General features: G+C 37.0%; 1 protein-coding gene across 2 annotated transcripts in view; it reads left to right on the forward strand.

Moving 5' to 3' along the window:
• The window catches only part of LOC125674750 (uncharacterized), a 17,968-nt gene extending 3,078 nt beyond the window's left edge, over window positions 1-14,890 (forward strand). The window contains exons 1-8 of one of the 2 annotated variants that reach the window (XM_048912021.2): window positions 7,273-7,417; window positions 7,583-7,678; window positions 8,995-9,189; window positions 10,235-10,297; window positions 11,245-11,395; window positions 12,095-12,151; window positions 13,815-13,950; window positions 14,546-14,890. In XM_048912021.2, coding sequence (XP_048767978.1) covers window positions 7,334-7,417; window positions 7,583-7,678; window positions 8,995-9,189; window positions 10,235-10,297; window positions 11,245-11,395; window positions 12,095-12,151; window positions 13,815-13,950; window positions 14,546-14,663 — 900 coding nt within the window. In that variant the 5' untranslated portion in view covers window positions 7,273-7,333 and the 3' untranslated portion in view covers window positions 14,664-14,890. Of the gene's footprint in view, window positions 1-7,272; window positions 7,418-7,582; window positions 7,679-8,994; window positions 9,190-10,234; window positions 10,298-11,244; window positions 11,396-12,094; window positions 12,152-13,814; window positions 13,951-14,545 lie in introns of those variants that run through there. The other variant, XM_048912023.2, reaches the window with a different exon arrangement.
• The last annotated feature ends 12,255 nt before the right edge of the window (window positions 14,891-27,145 follow it).

Below are 27,145 nucleotides of genomic sequence, written 5' to 3' on the forward strand. Positions count from 1 at the left end.
CACAGACATGTAGCGCATTCATTTCTTGTGAAAAAGTTTTATAGATTACACCAATAAGGCTGGACTTAGTCTCAAGAAGGGGCACCTGTGCTTTAATTATAAAAACAAACATGGGTTGTTGTAGAGGTACTTCGAAATTTAATTTCCCGTATCAGAATGGAGTATAGGATTTTCCATGTATAGGTGTCAGCCTCTACAAACGATTGTATATACATGTATATATATATTGTAAATTTTGGTATTCATATCGACATGGTATGTTTTGTTCAATACACGCAGTCTACATATGTTGCTTGGAATTGTTGATGGAGACTGAGATGCAGAATGTAACATTTAGAATACACATCCAAATGAAAGGGGGAAAAAACCTACCTATACCCAGTCTGAAAATTTAGGGATCAAAGATTTCTATTATGGCCTTGGATACCAATGTTGTTTAATTGTATGAAAAACAGATAACGACAGGTGCTCGTACGAACAGCCCTTTATGATAATTCCGTGGTTTTTCTTAGATATACATACATGTTTTACATCTTTAAACATTGCTTGGATCAAATACGAGAATTAATGTCCGCGGGGGTGTTATAACGGGGGAGGGGGTCCCAAACACATCGACAACAGTATGAGGTCATTCCCCGCCCCCTCCTCTCCATAGATCAGTATTGTTTGTAATTCAAACTAATTTATTTAAAAAATTCACATGTTTATGTCAGAATATTGTATTGTACGTCTGAACGCCCGACAGGATGACTACAGTAAAATCCATATATGTTTATATCCGAATTGTATTGTACGTCTAAACGCCCGACAAACTTACTGTAGTAAATTAAAAAGCCAGTTGTCAATATCATTCAGCTGTGTTTGATAAAACACCTTCTCACACATTAAAGTGTCGTAAACCTCTCTCCTTCTCTTTGATGTGAGCCGGTTTCTGATGTATAGATATTTATAGTTTCTGTCTTCTGAATAAAATTTAAGATTGATTATTTTTAGAACTTTAATAAATTTTCAGTGTTTCACATGAATGGCTTGTACTGATACGAGCTGCGTAAATTAATTTCGCATTAAACATACCCTTAAAGACGCGAAATTCACAGAATTCTTAGGTGTATACAGGCCCGCAACCAGGACTATTGGGGGTGGGGGGTGGGATTACATGAATTGGTAACATTATCTCATACGGTGCATTACTAGATACTCAGCCCCCCCCCCCCCCCCCCCCCCCCCCCCCCCCCCCCCCCCCCTGCTGTTGGATAATATAAAACTGGTGGACAACCTCTTGAAAAAATCTTCTGGATCCGTGCATTCCTCTTACAAAGTTCCCTTAAGCATTAATTTCTGTGGAAATGAGGGGTTATTTATAAGGAAGGACCGAATATATCCTCTAAGGGAAATGCACGAGAGCGTGACGTTTCCCTGTACCCTCTCCCCTGATGTCTTAGACGTTGCACGAGTTTTATCTTCATAGGGAAAAAAAAAAAACACGCACACACACACACACACACATACACACAAAGAGGCTCATGGGTCACATTACTCACCTGAGAAAGATTCCCCCTATATATATTCACATGTAAAACTTTTAGCCCTATTGTAGCCCCAACCTACCCCCAAGGGCCATGATCTGAACAAACTTGAATCTGCACTGTCAGGAAGCTTTCTTGTAAATGTAAACTTCTTTGACCCTGTTGTGACTACCACCCTACCCCCGAGGACCATGATTTTAACAAACTTGAATCTGCACTATCTTTCAGGTAAATATCAGCTCTTCTGGCCCAGGGCTTCTTGAGAAGAATTCTAAATGACCCACCTTATTTTTTCATTATTTTTTTTTTGTGGATTATCTCCCTTTGATGGGAGGTATGACCCTTCATTTGATTGAACTTGAAAGCCCTTCACCCAAGGGTGCTTTTTACCAAGTTTGGTTGAAATTGTCCCAGTGGTTCTGGAGAAGGAAGTCGAAAATGTGAAAATTTTACAGACGGACAACAGGCGATCAGAAAAACTCACTTGAACTTTCAGCTCAGGTGAGCTAAAACGTTAGCGTACGATCCAGCGAAAGTCAGTGTTGTGTACCCTGCTCAAAGAAGTGTTAGGGTTGGGTAATGTCGGAACACTTACATGTACTATTTTAGTTAATGTTGTTATATTAACTAGCTATTTATGTTTATCAAAGTAAGTTTAAAGAAAATAATCTTTAAAGGATCTTACAATAAATCGTAAAATGGATTTTCTACAGTTTAGACATCGTTGATTGGTTGCTATTTTCCGCCACACTCAACAATTTTTCAGTTATTATTGATGGAAGAGAGAACCCAGATACAATGTACCACCGACCTTCAGAAAGTAAACTGGGAAACTTTCTGACTTACCGGCGCGAGCGGGATTCAAACTCGCGCCGATAGAGGTGAGGGGCTGTGTGAATTTGAGCGCGATGCTCTAACCACTCGGCCACAGAGGCCCCTGGGGAATATGTTAAAGTTAACACTATTGCTATGTACTGTATGGTTAATACTAGGGTACCAAATAACTGGCTTTATAGTTAATACTACCATGATAAATGGCTTTAGAGGTAATAATACTATAAATTAACTGATATACGTAGTCGATATTACCATGAAAAATGGCTATATAGATATAACAATACCATATTAACTGGCTATATAGTGAATACTACCTTATTAACTAGCTCTGTATAGGTAATACTACCACAATAACTGTATATATATATATATATATATATTTATTTATATATATCCAAATTGTGTTTTTAAAAAAAATCACAGTGTCCGGTATAAAATATTAAAAGAAATAGAATAAACAGTACACAAAGTTAAAAATTTAACGCAAGCGCTTTCATTTTATAATCTTTTTATGATATATTTTTTATAATATGATTTTAAAATGTAACGCCTGAGGATTATAAAATGAAAGCGTTTGCGTTAAATTTTTAACTTTGTGTACTGTTTATTCTATTTCTTTTAATATATATATATATATATATATATATATATATATATATATATATATAGAGTGAATACTACCTTATTGACTGGATATATATGTAGTTACATATGTAACACTATCTTATTATCTGACTGTAGAAAATCCCATGTGTGATTAATTTTAAGATCCTTAATTAAAAAATTAATTTTCTTAATCTTACTCTAATAAAAACAATTAAAAAGTTTGTGACATATTGATATTTGTGGGGGAGAAAAATATTTACTGAAAAATACGTTTGAAAAAATGCATTTTACAGTAAGGTAATCGTATCGAACGGCTAACCACGGTTGTCCATGATACATCCCGTCAAAAACAATGTACCGTAATACCAGTACCCGCCGGGGGGGGGGGGGGGGGGGGGGGGCTAAATTTAAATTATCACTATTGGCACATCACTGTACTATTACTTCAGAAAAACAACACTTGATTATTGATATTAGTGTGTTATATATAGAACGTTTGATTTCTATTCTTTTCTTTAATCTTTTCTAAGTTTAGTTTAATTCATTAATCAAGGGATTAAAATCCTCGGCAAGCCAGAAATTCATACACTCCCCTGTTGAACTCTAGGCATTTACACACCCTTTGTAAAATTCTCTCTCTCTCTCTCTCTCTCTCTCTCTCTCTCTCTCTCTCTCTCTCCATTTGTTACATTGGGACGTCATCTCAATCTGTAGGAGAGAAAGCTTGTTGCAGTGTCGGGCCTTGCCCCATATAGGTAATCACAATATACATTACCTTAAGCTATATTTAGAACATGTGATACATTGTTTGTAATGCAGCTGTAAAGTTAAGGGAGATGACTCTTTAAAAAGGTTGAAATGTATACTATCTATTGATTGTAAATTGCGCCGATATTCATTGTTACTATTTTGTCTTTTAGGGCTGTTATATTTTTATCACGAAATAAATTACTGTATTGTGAACCCTAAGCCAGGAGTTGGTTATTTCTACCTTACAAATCTGCAGCCCTGCCATATTTGGCGCCCAATATGGGGATGGATAAACATGCAAGGATCTTTACAACCTAATTAAAATTAGATCCTATGATCCGCTCATCTACTATCGCTACACATAGGTAGCGATAGTAGATGAGCGGATCATAGGATCTAATTTTAATTCGATTATAATTGGGATCTTTAAAACAATCAAGAACAGCGGATTGGAAATCTTACCTACCGTATAGCCCGTTTTTTCCGCGGAGTGATAAATTTGGCTTATTTTTGCGGTTCGATATAATTCTTCCTTGTCCGCCAAAATTTATTCCACAAAAATTATTAGCATACCTTTGAACCAGCATTTGCCAAATTTTAGACCCGTGGAAAAAACCCGCTATACGGTAACACTCATTGTATACACAACTGCAAAATGTTCATTTTATCACCTTATGTTCCGACGGGAACCCAACTTACAAATAGACATAGAATTCGGATTACTGGATTAGATAGACAGAACGAAAAATCAAGATCTCTTACCAAGTATATAGACAACCAGAAGGAGCGACTGCATGAGGAAATCCTACCAGTTAGCATCAGAGACTACAGGCAAATCACAGGAACGACAAAAAGACAATTATGATCTCAAGTCTAGAGGAGTTGTGGTAGAAGCAGGCGACAGAGTACTAGTCAAAGTGGTAGCTTTTGACGGACGCCACAAATTGTCGGACAAGTGGGAAGAAGACCCATATAGTCAGCCCAATCAAGACATCCCTGTTTACAAGGTACAGATGGTGTTGGAAGAGTAAGAATTCTGCACAGAAAGAAACGTGCTGTTACCAATGTACATGTTTCAGATTTCCAGCCGAAGATGGATCCAATACCAGATAAATCGGCTTCACCAATTCGAAAGCCAAAACCAAGAACGAGACAAAAGAAAGGGGGGGGGGGGGGGGCAGTGATACTCAAATGTGGAGACCCAATTAAACACAGAGGGGGAAGCAGTCGTATTGGAGATTTCGAGAAGAACACAACGTTATCACATTGTGTTGCCTGAACAGACAGTAACCGGGATAGAGATCTGAAATTTTAAAGACTCTTTTTGAGATTATAAAGAAGGTTTGATGTGTCCGTTATGGTGAATTGTGTGACAGAAAACTGTATTTCATTCTACATGTACATATGCTTTTGTGAATACTTGTAAATTATTCTCGAAGAATGACGAGGACGTCATTTTTCAGAGGATGAGAAGAATATATCAGTGTTTCAACATGTATATATATATTATAATATTCTAATGAATATGATTGGTACGTATGAAATTAAAAGCATATTTTATTATTCATGTCAAATTCCCAGACCTACTCCCATATTTACTTTATGTAATTGGTGAGTGAGAGAGTTCACGTCTTGTTATTTCGTTGGTTATGGACTGAGTATTATTCAGTTATAATCTTGAGAGTTTCTATCCAGGTTGACAGGTTTACTTTGGAGCTGATTTGACAGACATTTTAGACCTTCATATCCAGAGCTGACAGTAAGTACTGGTTCTGTTAACATTTATCTTCATGATGATTAAACTAGACATGTTAAACAACTTATTTACTCTAGGAGAGGGTCTGTCCTCCTGGTTAGTCAACTGTTATCAGGTCCAGTCCAAAGACTAGTTCTACCTACGTAGCTATTAATAGCTACCTAAGTATTTAAACCTACGTAAAGTAGCTACTTCTACCTACTTTTACCTGTTTTTAAAAATATAAATAAAAAATAATTAAGGCGCATCTTTTAAACAGGTCAGTCGTTTTACATGTATGTATCATGTTGTGCATGTGCACGGCAAAATTCGGAGTGTAAATTTGAATACTTTACGAGGGTGGATAATGCAGTAGAAATGCATGAAAATTCACCCCAAAAACCTTTAATGTAAAAATGCATGAAGGTAAGACATTCTACACTTTTATCATGTAGCTTTGATCCTAAGCTCCTAGAAAATGGAACTGGGTGCTGTTATTGATGAAAATTTGAAAGTTAGAAAGTACGTAAGCATATTGGGGCCGCAGCAGTATCTTTATTTTTTTTATTTTTTAGTTTGTTATAACAAATTAATAATTTGTTATAACAGATTGATAATTTGTTATAACAGATTAATAATCTGTTATAACAAATTACTAATTGTTATAACAGATTATCAATATCAACGACAAGACATCATGATAGACAATCGTGAATTTTCTCTCCATGGTCTCCACATATCAAAGGTCTATGTCAAAAGACAAAAACACCTATGGCCCGGACAAACTTAGTATGAGAAGCGGAAGAAGAAAAATTCACACTATAAAACAATATACATGTACATGTATCCCCTTTCTGGGAAGGAGAGGTATATTTATTCATAAATATTCTTAAAGAAAAAATATGAAATACCACCGGTATAAAAACTTTTCAATCAAGAACATGCATACATTTTCAAAATGGGTTTCCTGCAAACTGAAAGTTAGGTGCTCAATATCAGATCTAGCACCATGTACTTGAAGGCTTTTTAATTTACAATTATTTACGGTATAACTAAAGTGGCAATAAAGCAAAACAGGAGATTCATGGGCCTTAAAGGGACTGATTCACGATGGCCTGAGTCTAAGCTAATCTGAAAAAGCTAAATATTATACGAATAGATTTACATACATGTATAGCTTAGATATGCAACCAGGAAAATTATTGAAACAATAAATTGATAATTTGTTATAGGCCTAACAGATTAGCAATTTGTTATATACCAGATTAGTAATTTGTTATAACAAATTAGTAATTTGTTATAACAGATTAGTAATTTGTTATAACAAATTACTAATCAGTTATAACAAATCATTAATTTGTTATAACAAACTAAAAAAAGATACTGCTGCGGCCCTAATATTTTTGATGTTTAATGGTTCAAGTCGTCATTCATTATATTGATATTACTGTGCATTCATCTGACACAATTTCACTTTGGACACACTGTTTTAAACACTTTTAGCCTGAGGCTGATACCAAGATTCAGTAGTTGTAATATGAATTTTCTCTCCATGCAACGTTTTCCATGATATAAAACGTACATAAGAGTAGACCACCTGATTTTAAAATATTGTACATGAAAAATAAGTATGGCTTCTCTAATCGCTTTTCTGTAGAATTCTTGCTGTTAAACCATTTGAATAAAGTTGAAACTTTCAGAAATTGTATTTTAAAACTTTCAAGAAATAATTCCTGCAAGAATATTGTGGTAGGTTCCCGCCCCGCCACGCACTAGAAATTTGCACTATATAGAGATCTGCAGGATCGGGCTCGATATTCAGGGAATTTTAAACACACCGGAAGAAAACAAAGGTTTCCAAGGCAAACATAAAACCATCATGTCGGGGAAACAGGTACAAAAGCTGGAAATTTATGGATTGCTGAACGACGTCAACTTCCAAAGGGCTAGATTTTGTGCAGAGGTATCATTATTCATAATTCAAATCAGATATATAGATTCGGGTGGTAAAAAAAAACACCCAACAACTTTAAATCCAGTTACCAAATGCACTGTTTATATTTCGAATTTGCTCTGCGCGGGATCACTATTGGCTTTTAAGTTTGTTTTTCCTTGTCATTTTTTAAAGGATCTTGCAAAAAAGAGTCCAGATGTTTTCAAAGAGGCAGTTGTCAACGGAATGCTGGAATTTGAATGGGATCTATTCATTGAAGCTAAAATGAAAGTGAGTATAAAAACATGGTTATTTTGACTTTGTTTTTTCCTTACAGATGCTGTATTATATCAGAATGTAAGATCTCCCAGGCTGGTATTTAATCCAAATTAAACATTTAGCTGTTCTATTGTTTAAATGTGTTTGTGTTAGTTTATCCATTATACACCTGATATCAGGGTTCCAAATTACCGCTCGCCCACTCGCATTGGCGACTAAACTTTGCTTGTGGGCACCCAAAATTTCCGTTCTCATCGCCCACTTGGCGACCGTAATTGTCCGATCAACATTTTTCTTTCCGACCGATCCGAGTCCTATTATAATTGAAGTTCAATTTCTGGTTGAGGTTTTGCCACTTGGCGAGACATTCCTGTGGTATCAAATCTTCCAAAATGTACTTAAACCAGAAGTTGAACAACGCTAGGGTTACTTCAAACGAAAAGAAAACGTCTACTTTTACCAAAGTGGAAAGAAGGGGAGAATATGGTTCGATGACGACGAAAAGGGGATGACGTGATGTGTGTACAAAACATGACACGAAAGGTCCAATCATTGTGACAGTTTGCCCTAGTTATAAACTTGACAGCATCGTAAAGCTGAGAAATTTTGAAATCACATAAAAAGTCGGAAGAAACGTGTGTTAAAGTCAGACGCCGCGAAGATAATAAAGTCCATGAACTCTGATATTTTTGCTAGGTTGACGGATTGAGAGTGGAAATGAGAGAGAAGTATTCGAAAGAATTATTTGAATATTGACATTTTATTTTTTAAATAAATTGCAACGTGACCTGATATTTCTTTTTTCTTGTAAAGAAACCATGGTATTCAATTTCATGATATGTGTGGGCTACTGAAATTTCATGTGGGCTAACAGTATTTCTTATTCAGGGGCCCACTTGGCCCCTAAGGTATTCAGTCGAAGTTGGGACCCTGCTGATATATTATTAATTTCATCACGGGAGTCGGCAGTGATAAAACTGATATATTATTAATTTCATCACGGGAGTCGGCAGTGATGAAACTGATATATTATTAATTTCATCACGGGAGTCGGCAGTGATGAAACTGATATATTATTAATTTCATCACGGGAGTCGGCAGTGATGAAACTGATATATTATTAATTTCATCACGGGAGTCGGCAGTGATAAAACTGCCGACTCCTGGAATTTCATATTGCTTTTTATGCTCTTTAAAAACCCAGTTATTGTATTGATAAACTGTGCTGTACCTTTTGTTTTGGAAACAAATAACAATACAAAGTTAGACTAAGACCTAGATCTATGTTGCACACAAGATGATGTGAATTCACTTTTCATTTTCTGTAGGAACTACGGGGAGAGACCTGGACTTTTCAGGAGAAGGCCATCTGTTTCAGTAATGGAATGCTCATCGGTGGTGGCGGACCAGACGATTTCGTGATCTGGGCTGAAGACAATTTTAACTTTGAAGAGTTCCGTCCCCTTCCTCTGTACGAAACTTTAATGGAGGAGGCCTATCTCACACATCTCAGCTCCAAAAATGTAATTACAGTTAATTCCATTCTTATTTATGTTCTTTGCCCTCCGGGAATATGATTTTTTTGGGTGAACAAATCTTCCTATCTCCCTCACTATCATGCAATAATTGTATATTATTATATAGCTAATAAATAGTCTATTATAAAATCTGCGTAAAATCTAGAGAATGTTAGCGTTCAATATCCTGAGAATTTATTGAACGCTAACTTTGTATTGCGTAAATTGTATGCGCCCGAAACATTCCGAGTATGAGCGTTCAATATTGACTTTACCGTAACGACGTAAACAAGCCAAAATGGCAGACGACGGTCCTCTGAATCTGACAGAGCCGGTATTTGAGTTTCATTTGATTGTAACTGTCTTCATCATATGGAAGTAAAACCCAGTATTCATCTTCTACAATACGCCAGTTTCGAGATACGAACTCTTCTGTATAGGAGATGCATTTAGTGGAACTTTGAATGCCTAAGTGGGACAGAGTGGATATGCACCCAACGAGGAAGACGATGAAATGTATTAAAAGCGGCTTCTCTTTAAATATGTAAATGTGGGAAATACTAAATACTATCGAAAGAAATGTTTTACCAAAGAGGAAACATACAAACAATGTCATATTTGCAAGAAATATCTTGGATATGGTACTTGTGACCAGCGAAATAACGTGATAGGATAAGAATTCTATGTATTTAATTACTCGCTAAATACTTATCACTTACTTAGTTTGTGTATCAGTCGAATTCGGGTTATCAAAGAGCGTATGAGAAACTTACTGAGTACATTCACTTACACTGTGATGAATATCTGTCCCACTCCCGGGAGTAAACAAATTCTTTCGCGCCTTACTATGTACGAGAGTTCTCCAAAGGGAAATAACTCGGGCGTATCTCGAAACCGGCGTATTGTTACAGTATCTGCCTTTCTTGTACAATTGTTACAGTATTTGCCTTTCTTCTACAATTGTTACAGTATCAGCCTTTCTTCTACAATTGTTACAGTATCTGCCTTTCTTCTACAATTGTTACAGTATTTGCCTTTCTTGTATTTTCAGCATGACTATGTTTATATGGATGTCTCCATTGGTGATGAGCCTGCTGGCAGACTAGTCATTGAGGTAACATTTTCATACACATATACCCCCCCCCCCCCCCCCCCCCCCCCGGAGAAGGGGATATATTCCTTTGCACCTGTTGGACAATCAAGTGTTTTCGGATCAGCATCTTAAAAACTCCTTATACTTGACAGACATCAGACTTCTTCTACTGATTTCCCCTATAAAGTAGATGACCACCCCTATTAACTTTGAGGTCAAAGATCAATCTACTCTGGACATAGGAAGGAATTGTCCACTCAATATCTTGAGAAACCTTTGCTTAACAGACATGATGAGTACTCTCTCATTCTATCTTTCACACGTTTCAGTTAGTCCTGTTTCACGGGCAGCACTGTTGTCTGGTTTAGTCTGGAATTAGCACGAATCTTGCTGATATAGCACAAAAACCAGTAAAACAACTCACAAGATAACTCGCAACCACCATCCAATCACACCACAGGAAACTCGCACCCATACACAATCCATACTGACCTTTCACTGCCAATCACCGTTAATCCTGATGAATATGAATGGAATGGCTTAAATTGTGATGCTATTTGTCTTATTCTTCCATCATGAAATTGCCCACGTAACTTATGCACATGTGTTTGTTCCTAAACGTGACATATAAATCCAGAAAAACCATTATCATGTGGCAAGCAGCAGATGAAAATAATTAAACGTTGTTTGACACAACTTTTTCTGAATTTCACTTAAAGGTGAAATAAAAAAAAAAACAACAAAAAAAAACAACAACCATGGAACTGATGTCTACTTAAGTTTTAATCATGCTAACGAATTCATCCTATTATAGTAATTTTTCATCAGGCTAACGAATTCATCCTATTATAGTAATTTTTCATCAGGCTAACGAATTCATCCTATTATAGTAATTTTTCATCAGGCTAACAAATTCATCCTATTGTAGTAATTTTTCATCAGGCTAACGAATTCATCCTATATTGTAGTTATTTTCTGACATTGTTCCGAGGACGTGCGAGAACTTCAAATCTCTGTGTACAGGAGAGAAGGGAAAAACAGAGGAGACCGATTACACACTGCACTACCTTAATACAACCTTCCACAGAATTGTCAGGAATGGGTGGATCCAAGGGGGTGGTAGGTCAAATCGTTAATCTGTGTAAAAATGTGAAGTTAGTATAAAATGTTATATGTGTAAAAACATGTTTATGTATAGATACAAGGGGGTGGTTGTTGGAATTGTCAATCTGTCTAGAAACATGTATAATGTAAATACAAGGGGGGGGGGGGGGGTGATGGAATTGTCAAAATGTGTAAAAACATATATATGTAAATAAAAGGCCCGGGGTGGTTGTGAAATTGTCATCTGTGTAAAAACATGTATATGTCAATACAAGGGGGTGGTTGTTGGAATTGTCAATCTGTGTAGAATTATGTATATGTAAATACAAGGGGGTGGTTGATGGATTTGTCAACATAACTAAAATCATGTATGTAAATACAAGGGGGTGGTTGTCTGGTTGATGGAGTTGTCAAAATGTGTAAAAACAAGTGAATCCAAGAGGAAAAATAGATAAAATTGCCAGTCTCAATGTGTAGTGTCAAAATATCTGGCTCCTCAGATGCCATTCAGGCTCCAAGCAGAGTGAGTGTGGTTTGAAGCGAAAAGTCTGTAATATGTGATCAAATCAAAGACAGTGAAAACAGATAGGAGATAAGAAGATATGTATGTGTACTGTGTAATATCTCTGCAGTAAGACGACATATGAATATCCTGACATGAGAGATACAGCAACAGCTCAGGGTCTGAAGTCTTTTTCTCACTTCTATTTTCAGACATCTATCACGGAAGAGGAAATGGCGGGGAATCGATATTTGGATATGTGTTTGAAGGTAACATTTTCTAGTGCTCTTGAATTCTACCATTGATAAAATAGTCCAATTCATTAATGAAAACTTGCACCTTAGTGCCAGATGTTTTTAAGTTCCTGTTTTATGACAAGGAAGTGTAGATAGACTTCCTTGTTTATAACACTTACTGAAGACATTAAACAACACTGTGAGATAGGGATAGCTCCTCATGGGGTGCTGTGATGTACACTCAGTAATCATAGGCAGGCCAGTTGTTCCGTGCAGTGGATCCAGACTCCCTAAGCTAGTGTTTGAATATCAGTCAAAAACATCTCACTGTAACATCCACCAAGCAATACCAAGAAGTGTTATACATGATCGAGATTTTCCATCCTTCAGTTAATTGTCGGTGTGATAACATTATTTGTCAAATTTTGGTGAAGTTCTTAAAATATGAAAGTTATAATGAAGTGAAAATTAGCAGTGCAGAAATACTTTTGACCGTTGGGTGTATATTAGGTGTATTGTGTTGTATGCTCTTTTCTATCTTTTGTATATACATGTATATTGAGGAGAGCATATTCCTAGCCCTAGGACTGTTTGCAATCCTCATTAAATAAATAAATTATTTAATTAAATCCACCAAGTTATGTACAGCAGTTATCTGCCCTTCTTTGGACTGCTATAGGGGTGCTGCTTAAGAGGAAGAGGGAGGAAAATGACTTTCCGCTTATGATTACTTTTCAATTTGTTGTCGATGTTGATGTCATTTTAATTTTATTTCTGGAAAGATAAAGGGCAGTTCACAAACTGTATAAATGATCCTCATATCCAGCAAGCATTCTCTTCATATTTTGTTTAACTACTTCCTTTAGTAGATAATGTACTTGATAAGATATACTTAAGTTTTATTGTTGTTAGGATAGCAATGATGCACTTTTATTGGATCTAAACAAAATACCTTTCAGTGGCATTCATATTGCATTTTGTATCAGTTTTACAATCTCAAGCAAAATTCTGATGGTTTTTTATTCATCCCTGGGGTTTATATTGGTTTGTATCAGTTGGTAGACCAAGTGTTGCCGCGGCTCATTACATCTTAAGAACTTGACAGACATCAAACTTGTATTTAATAGTGGTTTCCCTTAAAGAATATATGATCCGTATTGATTTTGAGGTCAAAGGTCAAGGATCAATCTACTCTGGACATGGGAAGATATTGTCTGCTCAATATTTTGAGTATATACTTTACTTGACAAACATACATCAAACTTGGTATGCTGGTACATGTAATACCTAGAGAGTAGAAGACTTCCATCAGTTTTAAAGTCACAAGGTCAAAGGTCATGACTCAAATGACTTATTTGGAAATCTCTGCTCAGTATCTTGAGAGATCAAACTTGGTATTAGGTTACCCCTCACTTGTAGAAAAACCCATATTTTTCACAATCATTACAAACATTTTTAATGAAAAGTTGATTCTTTTCAATATTGCCACATGGTGGGTATATACATGTATGTTTCTAAGCATTTCTTCTTATTGTAATTTTGTGGTATTATTATTATCATTACATGTATATCATTTTCTTTTTTGTCATTGTGTACTTAAGATATTTTTGATTTTACATGACTCAGTGCACACTCTTTACAGATGAAAACTTCCCTATTTCTGTGTTTTACACGGTTCAGTGCACTCTCTTTACAGATGAAAACTTTGCTGTGTCCCACTCGCGCCGTGGTATGGTGGGGATGGCCAATAAGGGGCGCCACACAAACGGCTCCCAGTTCTACATCACCCTGCAGCCCACCAAATGGATGGACACCAAATACGTGGCCTTTGGGTGAGTACAACTTAGCCTCACCCCCATGAAACTGACAAAATGGACTTCATTGTAAATAAGTCGATGGCCATAGGAAATTTGGTCAATATGATTTTACCGTTGGTGACTGTTTCACAGATATATGCCATGTTTAACAATTAATAAACCTCAAAAACAAATTTAAAACACACAAGGATGTATAAAGGATTATACTGTCAAAATAAAAATGCATGTACTTATTTGGACAAATTACAATGATTGGCAAAAGCACTTAGATGATTCAGCAATACATCATTTAAGGAGGTATACTACATTGTTATAATGGCCGACTTTCTTTTAAAGCATGAATGGAAATATAACTGTAACTGTGATTTACTGGATTGCCTTCGAAATCTTGAAGGAAAGGGGCGGGGCATATATCATGTACTAGGTGTATTTATTACTGTGAATATCTGGTCGTAAGTTTGGAAAATGCAGGTGGAGAGGAGCCTTAAACAGTAGACGAATATAAGTCAACTTTTTTGGTATCTCTTTACCTTCTCCCTTTTTCTTGTAGTTTTCACTGTAATGTAGGCAATATATCATCTAACATATCACTGTCTATTGGACTTTACAGACAGGTGATTGAAGGGACTCAGACCCTGAGGAAAATGGAAGAACAGGAAACTATGAACGATAGACCGAGAAAGGACATCAAAATCACAGGCTGTGGGGCCCTCAATTTCCAGTTCTGAGCCACGTCTCTATCAAAAGTGCTCAATGTGACAGACAAAATGGAACTCATTGTCAATATCAGACAACCTTAAAAAGACTGTCAGGGGACTGAGGAGATTAGCCCCCTACTGCTCTGTTATAGTGATGTCTTTATCCAGCATCTTTGTTTCAGCATGTTTTTTTTATACATACGCTGTACAGTAATGAATATGTATATATTTTATTGATAAAATGCTTAAAACACACATCAGACATCCTTGTGATGTATTTGTGGATGAGAGGTGGAGATACTGTGTAATGTTTCTGTGTGAGAGATAGAGATACTGTGTTTCTGTGTGAGAGATGGAGATACTGTGATGTGTTTCTGTATGAGAGGTGGAGATACTGTGATGTGTTTCTGTGTGAGAGGTGGAGATACTGTGATGTGTTTCTGTGTGAGAGGTGGAGATACTGTGATGTGTTTCTGTGTGAGAGGTGGAGATACTGTGTTTCTGTGTGAGAGGTGGAGATACTGTGTTTCTGTGTGAGAGGTGGAGATACTGTGATGTGTTTCTGTGTGAGAGGTGGAGATACTGTGATGTGTTTCTGTGTGAGAGGTGGAGATACTGTGATGTGTTTCTGTGTGAGAGGTGGAGATACTGTGATGTGTTTCTGTGTGAGAGGTGGAGATACTGTGATGTGTTTCTGTGTGAGAGGTGGAGATACTGTGTTATGTTTCTGTGTGAGAGGTGGAGATACTGTGATGTGTTTCTGTGTGAGAGGTGGAGATACTGTGATGTGTTTCTGTGTGAGAGGTGGATATACTGTGTTATGTTTCTGTGTGAGAGGTGGAGATACTGTGATGTGTTTCTGTGTGAGAGGTGGAGATACTGTGTTTCTGTGTGAGAGGTGGAGATACTGTGTTTCTGTGTGAGAGGTGGAGATACTGTGATGTGTTTCTGTGTGAGAGGTGGAGATACTGTGTTATTTTTCTGTGTAAGAGGTGGAGATACTGTCTTATGTTTCTGTGTGAGAGGTGGAGATACTGTGATGTGTTTCTGTGTGATAGGTGGAGATACTGTGTTATGTTTCTGTGTGAGAGGTGGAGATACTGTGATGTGTTTCTGTATGAGAGGTGGAGATACTGTGTTATGTTTCTGTGTGATAGGTGGATATACTGTGTTATGTTTCTGTGTGAGAGGTGGAGATGCTGTGATGTGTTTCTGTGTGAGAGGTGGAGATACTGTGTTTCTGTGTGAAAGGTAGAGATACTGTGTTTCTGTGTGAGAGGTGGAGATACTGTGATGTGTTTCTGTGTAAGAGGTGGATGTACTGTGTTTCTGTGTGAGAGGTGGAGATACTGTGTTTCTGTGTGAGAGGTGGAGATACTGTGATGTGTTTCTGTGTGAGAGGTGGAGATACTGTCTTATGTTTCTGTGTGAGAGGTGGAGATACTGTGATGTGTTTCTGTGTGAGAGGTGGATATACTGTGTTAAGTTTCTGCGTGAGAGGTGGATATACTGTGTTATGTTTCTGTGTGGGAGGTGGAGATACTGTGTTATGTTTCTGTGTGAGAGGTGGAGATACTGTGTTTCTGTGTGAGAGGTGGAGATACTGTGTTTCTGTGTGAGAGGTGGAGATACTGTGATGTGTTTCTGTGTGAGAGGTGGAGATACTGTGTTATGTTTCTGTGTGAGAGGTGGAGATACTGTGTTATGTTTCTGTGTGAGAGGTGGAGATACTGTGATGTGTTTCTGTGTGAGAGGTGGAGATACTGTGATGTGTTTCTGTATGAGAGGTGGAGATACTGTGTTATGTTGCTGTATGAGAGGTGGAGATACTGTGTTATTTTTCTGTGTGAGAGGTGGAGATACTGTGATGTGTTTCTGTGTGATAGGTGGAGATACTGTGTTTCTGTGTGAGAGGTGGAGATACTGTGATGTGTTTCTGTGTGAGAGGTGGAGATACTGTGTTTCTGTGTGAGAGGTGGAGATACTGTGATGTGTTTCTGTGTGGGAGGTGGAGATACTGTGATGTGTTTCTGTGTGAGAGGTGGAGATACTGTGATGTGTTTCTGTGTGAGAGGTGGAGATACTGTGTTTCTGTGTGAGAGGTGGAGATACTGTGATGTGTTTCTGTGTGAGAGGTGGAGATACTGTGTTTCTGTGTGAGAGGTGGAGATACTGTGATGTGTTTCTGTGTGAGAGGTGGAGATACTGTGTTTCTGTGTGAGAGGTGGAGATACTGTGATGTGTTTCTGTATGAGAGGTGGAGATACTGTGTTATGTTTCTGTGTTAGAGGTGGAGATACTGTTATGTTTCTGTGTGAGAGGTGGAGATACTGTATCATGTTTCTGTATGAGAGGTGGATATATTGTGTTGTGTTTCTGTGTGAGAGGTGGAGATACTGTGTTATGTTTCTGTGTGAGAGGTGGAGATACTGTGTTTCTGTATGAGAGGTGGAGATACTGTGTTATGTTTCTGTGTGAGAGTTAGAGATACTGTGTTATGTTTCTGTATGAGAGATGGAGATACTGTGTTATGTTTCTGTGTGAAAGGTGGAGATACTGTGTTTCTGTGTGAGAGGTGGAGATACTGTGATGCGTTTCTGTGTGAGAGGTGGAGATACTGTGTTATGTTTCTGTGTGAGAGGTGGAGATACTGTGATGTGTTTCTGTGTGAGAGGTGGAGATACTGTGATGTGTTTCTGTGTGAGAGGTGGAGATACTGTGATGTGTTTCTGTGTGAGTTGTAGAGATACTGTTATAAGTTTTGTTAATGAGTTTTGGGTGGCTGTGGTATGTTTCTGTATAGAAATGATTGAAACTAGAATTTTATTCCACTTGATGGAGTTTTATTCCACTTAAAGATTTGACTGAGATGAAACTTTGGTAACTAGCATGTGCCGCAGGAAATGACAGGTGCCCTCTTAACAATGACTTATTGGAGTACAATGATAAAGGTGTAAGTGGATTATATTTTGGGATAATATTCCTTAATTAGATTTGTGAATTTAATGAAGAGTTGCACAACAGGTTTTTTTTAAAGATACATGAAGTTTGTGTGAAATATGGTGTCAGTTGTAAACTTGACCTTTGACCATAGAACAAGTTTCTGATACTAGCTGGTACTTTCTCAACAATGAATTTTATATTTAAAAAATCTACATGGAATTCCCTCACAAGTCAGACTGTGACAAAATCATGGATGTATTTAGTAAATCAGCAAAAATATTGCTAATTATAAATACATAAAGATAATGAATAAAAAATTCAAATGTGTGATCTCCCATGATAACTACTCAGTCCACAACTGAAAGTGAACAGTTTTATATTAGAATGTGGTACTGTATTAAAGGTTAAGTAGTGCAGGTCCTCAATCACAAGAAATATAATCATATATATAGTAGACAAAATAGTGTATTTCTTCTAAAAAAAAAAACAAACCAAGAACTTAATCGACAAAATAATGTAACAAAATAAGATTGACATACATTATAGATGAATATTTCTCCCCAAAACAAGAAGTTGATGGACAGAAATAGTGTATTTCTCTGCCAAACAGTACATGTACATACTCCACACTACACTACACTACATGTACATATGCCACTCTACATGTACATACTCTACACTACATGTACATACACTACACTACATGTACATACTCCACACTACATGTACATACTCCAAACTACACTACATGTACATACTCAACAATACACTACATGTACATACTCCACCCTACACTACATGTACATACTCCACTGTACACTACATGTACATACTCCACAATACACTACATGTACATACTCCACAATACACTACATGTACATACTCCACTCTACACTACATGTACATCCTCCACTCTACACTACATGTACATACTCCACAATACACTACAAGTACATACTCCACAATACACTACATGTACATACTCCACAATACACTACATGTACATACTCCACTCTACACTACATGTACATACTCCACTCTACACTACACTACAAGTACATACTCCACTCTACACTACATATACATACTCCACACTACACTACATGTACATACTCCACTCTACACTACATGTACATATTCCACACTACACTACATGTACATACTCCACACTACACTACATGTACATACTCCACACTACACTACATGTACATATTCCACACTACACTACATGTACATACTCCACTCTACACTACATGTACATATTCCACACTACACTACATGTACATACTTCACACTACACTACATGTACATACTCCACACTAAACTACATGTACATACTCCACTCTACACTACATGTACATACTCCACTCTACACTACACTACAAGTACATACTCCACTCTACACTACATATACATACCCTACACTACACTACATATACATACTCCACTCTACACTACATGTACATATTCCACACTACACTACATGTACATACTCCACACTACACTACATGTACATACTCCACACTACACTACATGTACATATTCCACACTACACTACATGCACATACTCCACTCTACACTACATGTACATATTCCACACTACACTACATGTACATACTCCACAATACACTACATGTACATACTCCACTCTACACTACATGTACATCCTCCACTCTACACTACATGTACATATTCCACACTACACTACATGTACATACTCCACAATACACTACATGTACATACTCCACTCTACACTACACGTACATACTCCACACTACACTACACGTACATACTCCACACTACACTACACGTACATACTCCACACTACACTACATGTACATACTCCACACTACACTACACGTACATACTCCACACTACACTACACGTACATACTCCACACTACACTACACGTACATACTCCACTCTACACTACACTACATGTACATACTCCACACTACACTACATGTACATACTCCACACTACACTACATGTACATACTCCACACTACACTACATGTACATACTCCACACTACACTACATGTACATATTCCACACTACACTACATGTACATACTCCACTCTACACTACACTACATGTATATACTCCACTCTACACTACACTACATGTACATACTCCACTCTACACTACACTACATGTACATACTCCACTCTACACTATATGTACATATTCCACTCTACACTACATGTACATACTCCACTCTACACTACATGTACATACTCCACTCTACACTACACTACATATACATACTCCACACTACACTACATGTACATACTCCACACTACACTACATGTACATACTCCACTCTACACTACACTACATGTACATACTCCACTCTACACTACATGTACATACTCCACTCTACACTACATGTACATACTCCACAAAACACTACATGTACATACTCCACAAAACACTACATGTACATACTCCACACTACACTACATGTACATACTCCACACTACACTACATGTACATACTCCACACTACACTACACGTACATACTCCACTCTACACTACACTACATGTACATACTCTACACTACACTACATGTACATACTCCACACTATACTACATGTACATACTCCACACTATACTACATGTACATACTCCACTCTACACTACATGTACATACTCCACACTACACTACATGTACATACTCCACACTACACTACATATACATACTCCACACTACACTACATGTACATATTCCACACAATACTACATGTACATACTCCACAATACACTACATGTACATACTCCACAATACACTACATGTACATACTCCACAATACACTACATGTACATACTCCACTCTACACTACACTACAAGTACATACGCCACTCTACACTATGTACATACTCCGCACTACACTACATGCACACTCGTAGCCGGGGGGGGGGGGGGTCGTTGGGTTTGTACGAACCCCCCTCCCCTTGAAAACTACTAAGCACTATTAAAGTCGGCATTTTGTTTGAATTGTGACTATTAAAGTCGGGATTTTTTATGAAAATCATGAAAATTCATAGTAAAAAAGGCATGATTCCAAAATTCAAATTAAGTGCCAGGAAATTGCTAGATTGCAGGATTTTGCACCAAATACCCCAGACCCCCTGCCGTAGTGGCACCTCGCGTTGCGAGTCTATGTAACCCCCCCCCCCCCCTTTGAAAAATCCTGCCTACGGGCCTGCTACATGTACATACGCCACTCTACACTACATGTACATACTCCACACTACACTACATGTACATACTCCACACTACATGTACATACTCCACTCTTCATTACATGTACATATTCTACTTTTGTCTATATGTACATACTTCCTCCAATCTCCATTATATGTAAATACTCCACACCACACAAGGTGCAAATTATCAAGTATTGTAGTGTAGTCGATAAGGCTGTATGGACTTATCGGCCTGGATAGCTGAGTGGTTAGAGCACCTGACTAGTAATGCAGGGGTCTGAATAGCTTAGTGGTTAGAGCACCTGACTAGTAATGCACGGGTCCTAGGTAGGTCAGTGGTTAGAGCACCTGACTAGTAATGCAGGGGTCTGAATAGCTCTGTGGTTAGAGTACCTGACTAGTAATTCAGGGGTCTGAGTAGCTCAATGGTTAGAGCACCTGACTAGTAATGCAGGTCTCCAGGTTTCATTCCCTTTCCTACAGATTACAGTTGGTGCACGGATCACGGGTTGAATCCCGGTCTGGTCCGTTGCATTTTCTCCCTTCCTGTTACAATATTCGATGTTTCTTAAGAACATTGTCTCTAACAGAAAATCGCCTTCGTTTGTGAGTCCTCTCGTTTATAATGAGATATAGCATATTAGTATGAAGGCTGAATATTCCTTTTGAAACGTTACATTCGTATATTTTGTGCTTACGAACTTCATTTCCTGTCTGGTTAGCTCAGCGATTGAGTTAAAGCTGACATGAATTAATAAATATAGTATAATTCTATATGTCCGCCATATTTCTTTGCTAATCCGCCATATTAGTTGGATATTCTATTGTTATATGTATCAGGGTCCGCATGGTATATAAGGGTACGAGTTGTGCTACGCTTCACTTCACACCAGTGTCTTCGATTTACCTGTGCGGGTAGCTTCGACAGGTAACACATACATCTCCGATACTAATTTATAGGACACCAAGAAGAAATGAAATCACGTTTTGAAACACCATGCAGTGCTCAAAATTACAATAAACATATCGTACAGTAGTAAATCATTCTAAAAGCTTTGGATAAATAAATATAGAATGCCTTTTCTTTGCGTGAATGTGGTACGTTTGCAATAAATACGTCAAAACTATACAAAAACGCGGAGAAATATTTCATCTATTATCTAGATCTATTGATGAAATGGAATAAACAAAGGGTATAAAATCTATACCATTCACACTTACTTCAAGCAAAATGCAAATACATAAATGCTACTATACGAAAAAAGAAGACAAAGTCATGTATGCTCGCCATGAAAAAGCATCGAATGCGGACGACTATTTGCCTGGGTCTACTCGTAATATCTGTAAAGTACCGAAGATGTACGTGTACACTTGTCGAAAATACTCAAAGTAGTAGTAAAACTCCCTTTATTAGCATAATCCATGAAACAAAACGGTACACTCCATTTGTATTCCAACAGTAAACAACATTGTCCATTGTACAGACTGCGACACACTTAGCCCGTGCCGATCAGCTATCTTCAATCAGGGGAAGTATCAGAGTAGAATATTTACCCTGTATTGTGCATGAATCCTTATACCGTATGATTTGCTTGTCAGAGTATTGCAGATTTATAAATCAGGAAATCTTTTAGGTACATAAATTGTTTGTGCATAGATAATTTGCATATACAACACTGCACGAGTGTATGGAGAGAGAGAGAGAGAGAGAGAGAGAGAGAGAGAGAGAGAGAGAGAGAGATATTCAAACGATGATCTTTTAATAATCGCGCTCTTATTAAGACAAATGATATCGTTAATTCAATACATGTATAACAGAACAGTAACTCAATATTGCTCTCATTAATTGATATTACAGATTTATTTGATTCATTTAAAGCACGGAATAATTAAAAATTAAACATATCTTTAAATAATGTTATTTTCAATTCAATTACTTCATTTTATGCTAATTTGGCGCTTAGTAGATCTTATATATCTATGCCATTTTGCTTTATTACATTCTGCGTCAGATGCAAATTGTAGTAATGCAAAATGTAATACATTGTAATTGAGTTTATCATATGCGTAGTTATCAAGCACATAGAATTTTTTTTTATTTAAACATATTTTATTGAGAAACTCAACAGGATTGGGCAACAGGCATAGCCTATATATGTAGGCCCTCTCCCAAATACAAAGGTCAAAGTACTTAGAATCAAGGGGAGGGGCCAATAGTGTCTGTCCCCCCACCTTTGATAACAATATCCACTTTTTTGTTATTTTGTTTTTTTGTTTTTTTTATTTTTATGTTTTCCGCCACACTCAACAATTTTTCAGTTATCTGGTGGCACCCAGTTTTTGTTGGTGGAAGAGAGAAACCAGATACAATGTACCCGGGAAGAGACCACCGACCCTCCGAAAGTAAACTGGGAAACTTTCTCACTTACCGGCGCGAGCGGGTTTCGAACCCGCGCCGACAGATGCAGAAGTGAGAGGCCGTTATTTTGTAATGCAAATAAAAAATATATTGGGTGACAACCCCCTCCCCCCAAAATTGACCCCAGCTTGAAAGTTCTGATATAATAGTAGCAGACACACACCACCACCAATTAAGAAAATGAAGATATTATGAGGCACTCATAGTAGAGGACTCTAACCACCCCATCCCACCTCCAACGATGGAAGAAAATAAAGTGTAGGGGGAAATTATTGAGGCAGTCAAAATAAAAAACTCTTGTAACCCTTCGCCCCCACATTAGGACTTTGAACATCGGATAAAACATCTTGGTTTGTTTGGGTTTTATGTTTTATTTTATTGATGTTTTCGTTCATCTTTTCAATTATTATTTTGAATGGCAAGGAATTTTAAAGAATCCAATTTTCCATTTTTTTCTTCCTGTTGTACCCCCACCCCATGAAAAATGACGATACATGTCTGGTTATTACATGTATATTTTGCTTTTCAACACTTGCATGCATACTAATTGTATGGTGTAGAATTGCACCGTTTACCAAGTTTTCCTTCATTTACCCAGTGTAAGGAATGATAAACCAAAATCACAAAACAAAATGCATAAAGACATTTCAAGCGTAGGAACTTCATTCACGAATACATAAATACATGTATTCAGAAAAATCGCATGCATGCATTGCAGGACTATAGCATATGTGTGTTTTAACGTTTCTGTAACATGCCATAATGATTATTTTCATTTCGGAGATCTGGCGCAATGGATATATTCTGAAAATAGACATACCGCTGTACGTCGAAATTTCAAATTCAAATGTATTCGATAAGATGTTAGTATTCATAAATTAGTAAAATTCGTGTTGAGGTTTTTTTTTAAATATATGATACAGTGTCAATCTACTGTAATGCATTAGTAGGATATGCAAAAGGCAAGAGTATCAACATTTTTTAGTATCGATATCTATATGATCACGAAAAAACATTATAATGTATATCTGGATTCATATGCCGATTTAGAGATCAATAAAAACAAAGCTGCATAGTTTGGGGGAGGGGGTTCAAATGAGTCTGATGAAATTAAAAGAAGGAACCCCACATTTGCATTCAAACTAGATGTACTTCAAAATGATTTTATTTCTGCTCTGACTGAAAGCATGATTCTAAATTCGGGAACGAATCTTGCATACAAAATAATCAATAGGGGAACACATAAATCCGAGCTCCTTTGGAATTTAATAAAATGCAGATATGCACCTTTCTTTCAACACGAATTGATGTTGTTTCAGGCACGTATACAGGGGGTTGGGGTGGGCAGGGAGGCTGGGATGGTCTGCTCTCCCCACTTTTTTGACAATTTACTTTTTTCCGTTATTCTAACATACAAAGTCAGTATTTTCTACACGCACAGTTAAAACTGATATATTTTTTTTTAATTTGTAATGAATTCAATTATAAGCATCAACTCCTGTAAGTTTTAAATATATTGTCAATAACAAATTTTTAAATAGCTGAAAATTTGTAATGCTTGTAAGCTTACCATTATATCAGTGATCAATTTTCTTTCCTTCTGTGAAATGATATATTGTACATCGAAGTAGGACAGTCTCTCTCTCTCTCTCTCTCTCTCTCTCTCTCTCTCTCTCTCTCTCTTCCAATCAATGAATATGGACATACGGAGACCGTAAATAATTATGTGGTTCCCAAAGAAACAATAAAACTATATTTTCGTTTATACATTTCCTTTTATATGTGTCTTTGTGTAATCAACTGTTTATTATGGATTGCAAATGTAATACCCGCATTTTTAAACAGATGTATATTTTCGATCATTATTCCCTTATTTGTATATCCAAGTTTGTATATGATCACCAATAAATTTTGAATTGAGCACGCAATATATCCAACCAGATGCTCAGTGTATATGATTAGATTCCCGATTTCTATAAACTGCAAAACCTCGACCAGACAAGCATTCAATACAGGAAAAATGTTCGACTCTGACATCTCCCCCGATTGAATACACCCTATATGGCACGGGTGAAGTGTGTCGCAGTCTGTATAATGGAATGACAACTAGTTGTAAAGTTCTAACGAGATACAAATGGAGTTTATCATTTTGTTTCGTGGATTTATCAGAATAAAGAGAATCTAATATTTTTGGTAAGTGCACATCTCCGATACCTGTTGAATAGACGTCCGTATTTGATACGAGTTTGTTTTGTTTTTTGGCGAATATGCCACGTGCATTACATATTATGCATATGGCATGGACCTGTATTTTGCAAGAATTGATATAAATAATATATTTCATGCTCTTTGCTTATTCCATTCTATCAGTATGTAATTGGCAAATGATTTCTCCGCATTTATTTCATAAGAAACTGCAAATACTTGCATGCACTTGCAAGTATGCAAGAAAAGCTTTTTCTTTTTTTTGCATCTTTTCTAAATTATCTAAACTTTCGGAATGTTGCATTGGTATACAATAAATATTTTGTAATTTTGAGCAAAGCATAATGTTTTAAAATGTTATTTTATTTGTTTCGCATTCCCTATATATTACTATCGTCGGTGTGCACTGGTCGAGTCCACCTAGAAAAATCACTCAGGTGTGACAATCACATTTGGGGTATATACGGGTAGAGTAAATTAGGCTACCTGAGAGAAATATGGCGGATAAGATGAGAAAGGTGTACGTATTTATTAATTCATGTCAGCTTTAACGTGTCACCCGTGAATTCCAATTTTAAATGTCGCAAGGGTGTTACTGTTAAGCTAAACACTTGTCATCTCAGCTGAATTCTATCAATAAACTAAGTGAATTTCACATTTTTTCATTTGAAACTTATTGTACAATTACTTTCTAATTATGGCAGTTTTCTAGTGTTACATGTACGCAGTCTTACTGGGCCTGTAAAGACTAACATTACTAAATAGTAACATAAAGATAATCTCATAATGATAATATTAATTATACAATTTTGGTGAAGTTTTTGAAATATGAAAGTTTTAATGAATATATTGTGAAAATTAGCAGTGCAGAAATATTTTTCACCCCTGAGTGTACACAAATCAGTGGCGGATTTAAAGGGGCGCAGCCGTCGCCCGCCCCCCCCCCCCCCTAAAATTTTCAAATTTAAGGTAAATCGTGGTATCTTGTTTAGAGAAATGTATTAACGATAAAAGAAGCAATCATTTCTTCCACTCCCGGAGAAAAAATCTTTTGATTTCTTGAATTACTTTATTGGGAGAACTTCATTTTTTTTCTTCTCAAAACCCCTTAAAATTTGCGTTATTTTATTATTTTCACCTTATCAAAAATGATAGAAAATAGTACTGATGACTAAATAGGAGACATATTCATGATATTTCAAGCCCTATAAAATCTAGGAGCTTCCGGGGGCTTCGCCCCCTGGACCCCCAGCCTCATAAAGTGGAGCCCCCCCCCCCCCCGTAACCGCAATTCCTGGATCTGTCCCTGCAAATAATCGGAGACAAAGTCAAAGCAGGCAGATCTCTTTAAAACTTCTTAGTCCCTTGGGGATCCGGGTTAGAATAGGTCCTCAGTACCCCTGCTTGTCGTAAGAGGCGACTAAATGGGGCGGTCCTTCGGACGAGACCGAAAAAATAAGGCCACATCAGGTGTGGCACGATTAAGATTCCCTGCTCAAAGGCCGTAAACGCTAAGCATGGACCTAAATATCGGTATTGTTGACGTCTCCGTTAACGTTAAATAGTATGCAATCAATCTTAGTTAATCAACTTTCATATTTCTGCCTTACTAAAATTTGAACTGATATGGATACAGGAAGTGGGTTGGAGAGATAAACAGCTGATGAGAGATAATTTTACAGGTGTACGATTGTTTTTCAGCTCGAGGGTCAGACGAAATGGCGGAAACTTACAA

This window comes from Ostrea edulis, chromosome 3 (assembly GCF_947568905.1).
Source record: "Ostrea edulis chromosome 3, xbOstEdul1.1, whole genome shotgun sequence".
Taxonomy (NCBI): Eukaryota; Metazoa; Mollusca; class Bivalvia; order Ostreida; family Ostreidae; genus Ostrea; species Ostrea edulis.